At 60.7% G+C, this 247-nt stretch overlaps 1 protein-coding gene across 1 annotated transcript in view; it reads right to left on the reverse strand.

Moving 5' to 3' along the window:
• Window positions 1-171: 171 nt before the first annotated feature.
• ETH_00032435 (uncharacterized protein) overlaps window positions 172-247 on the reverse strand; it is a gene marked incomplete at both ends in the record, with an annotated part of 2,139 nt that continues 2,063 nt past the window's right edge. The window contains one exon of the mRNA XM_013376337.1: window positions 172-225. Within this exon, the coding sequence (XP_013231791.1) occupies window positions 172-225 (54 nt within the window). The remainder of the gene's footprint in view (window positions 226-247) is intronic.

Consider the following 247-nt stretch of genomic DNA (forward strand, 5'->3'; position numbering starts at 1 on the left):
GAGGCCCTGGAAAGAAGCAAATCGCTCCCCTTTGTTCATCTCTGGTGTCTTTAGCAACAAGACGCCTCTTGCTGCGTCGGCTGCTCCTGCGGGGCTGCCTCCCGCTGCTGCTGCTGCGTCTGCGTCTGCTGTTGCTGCTGCTGCTGCTGCGTCTGCTGCTGCGCTTCTGCTTCAATTCGGAAAGGGCCCGCTTAATGGCTTCCAAGCAGGCCCTCCGATCTGCTGCTGCAGCAAACAGCAGCCGCAG

This window comes from Eimeria tenella, genomic scaffold, assembly GCF_000499545.2.
Source record: "Eimeria tenella Houghton genomic scaffold, Eth_scaff3352, whole genome shotgun sequence".
Lineage (NCBI taxonomy): Eukaryota > Apicomplexa > Conoidasida > Eucoccidiorida > Eimeriidae > Eimeria > Eimeria tenella.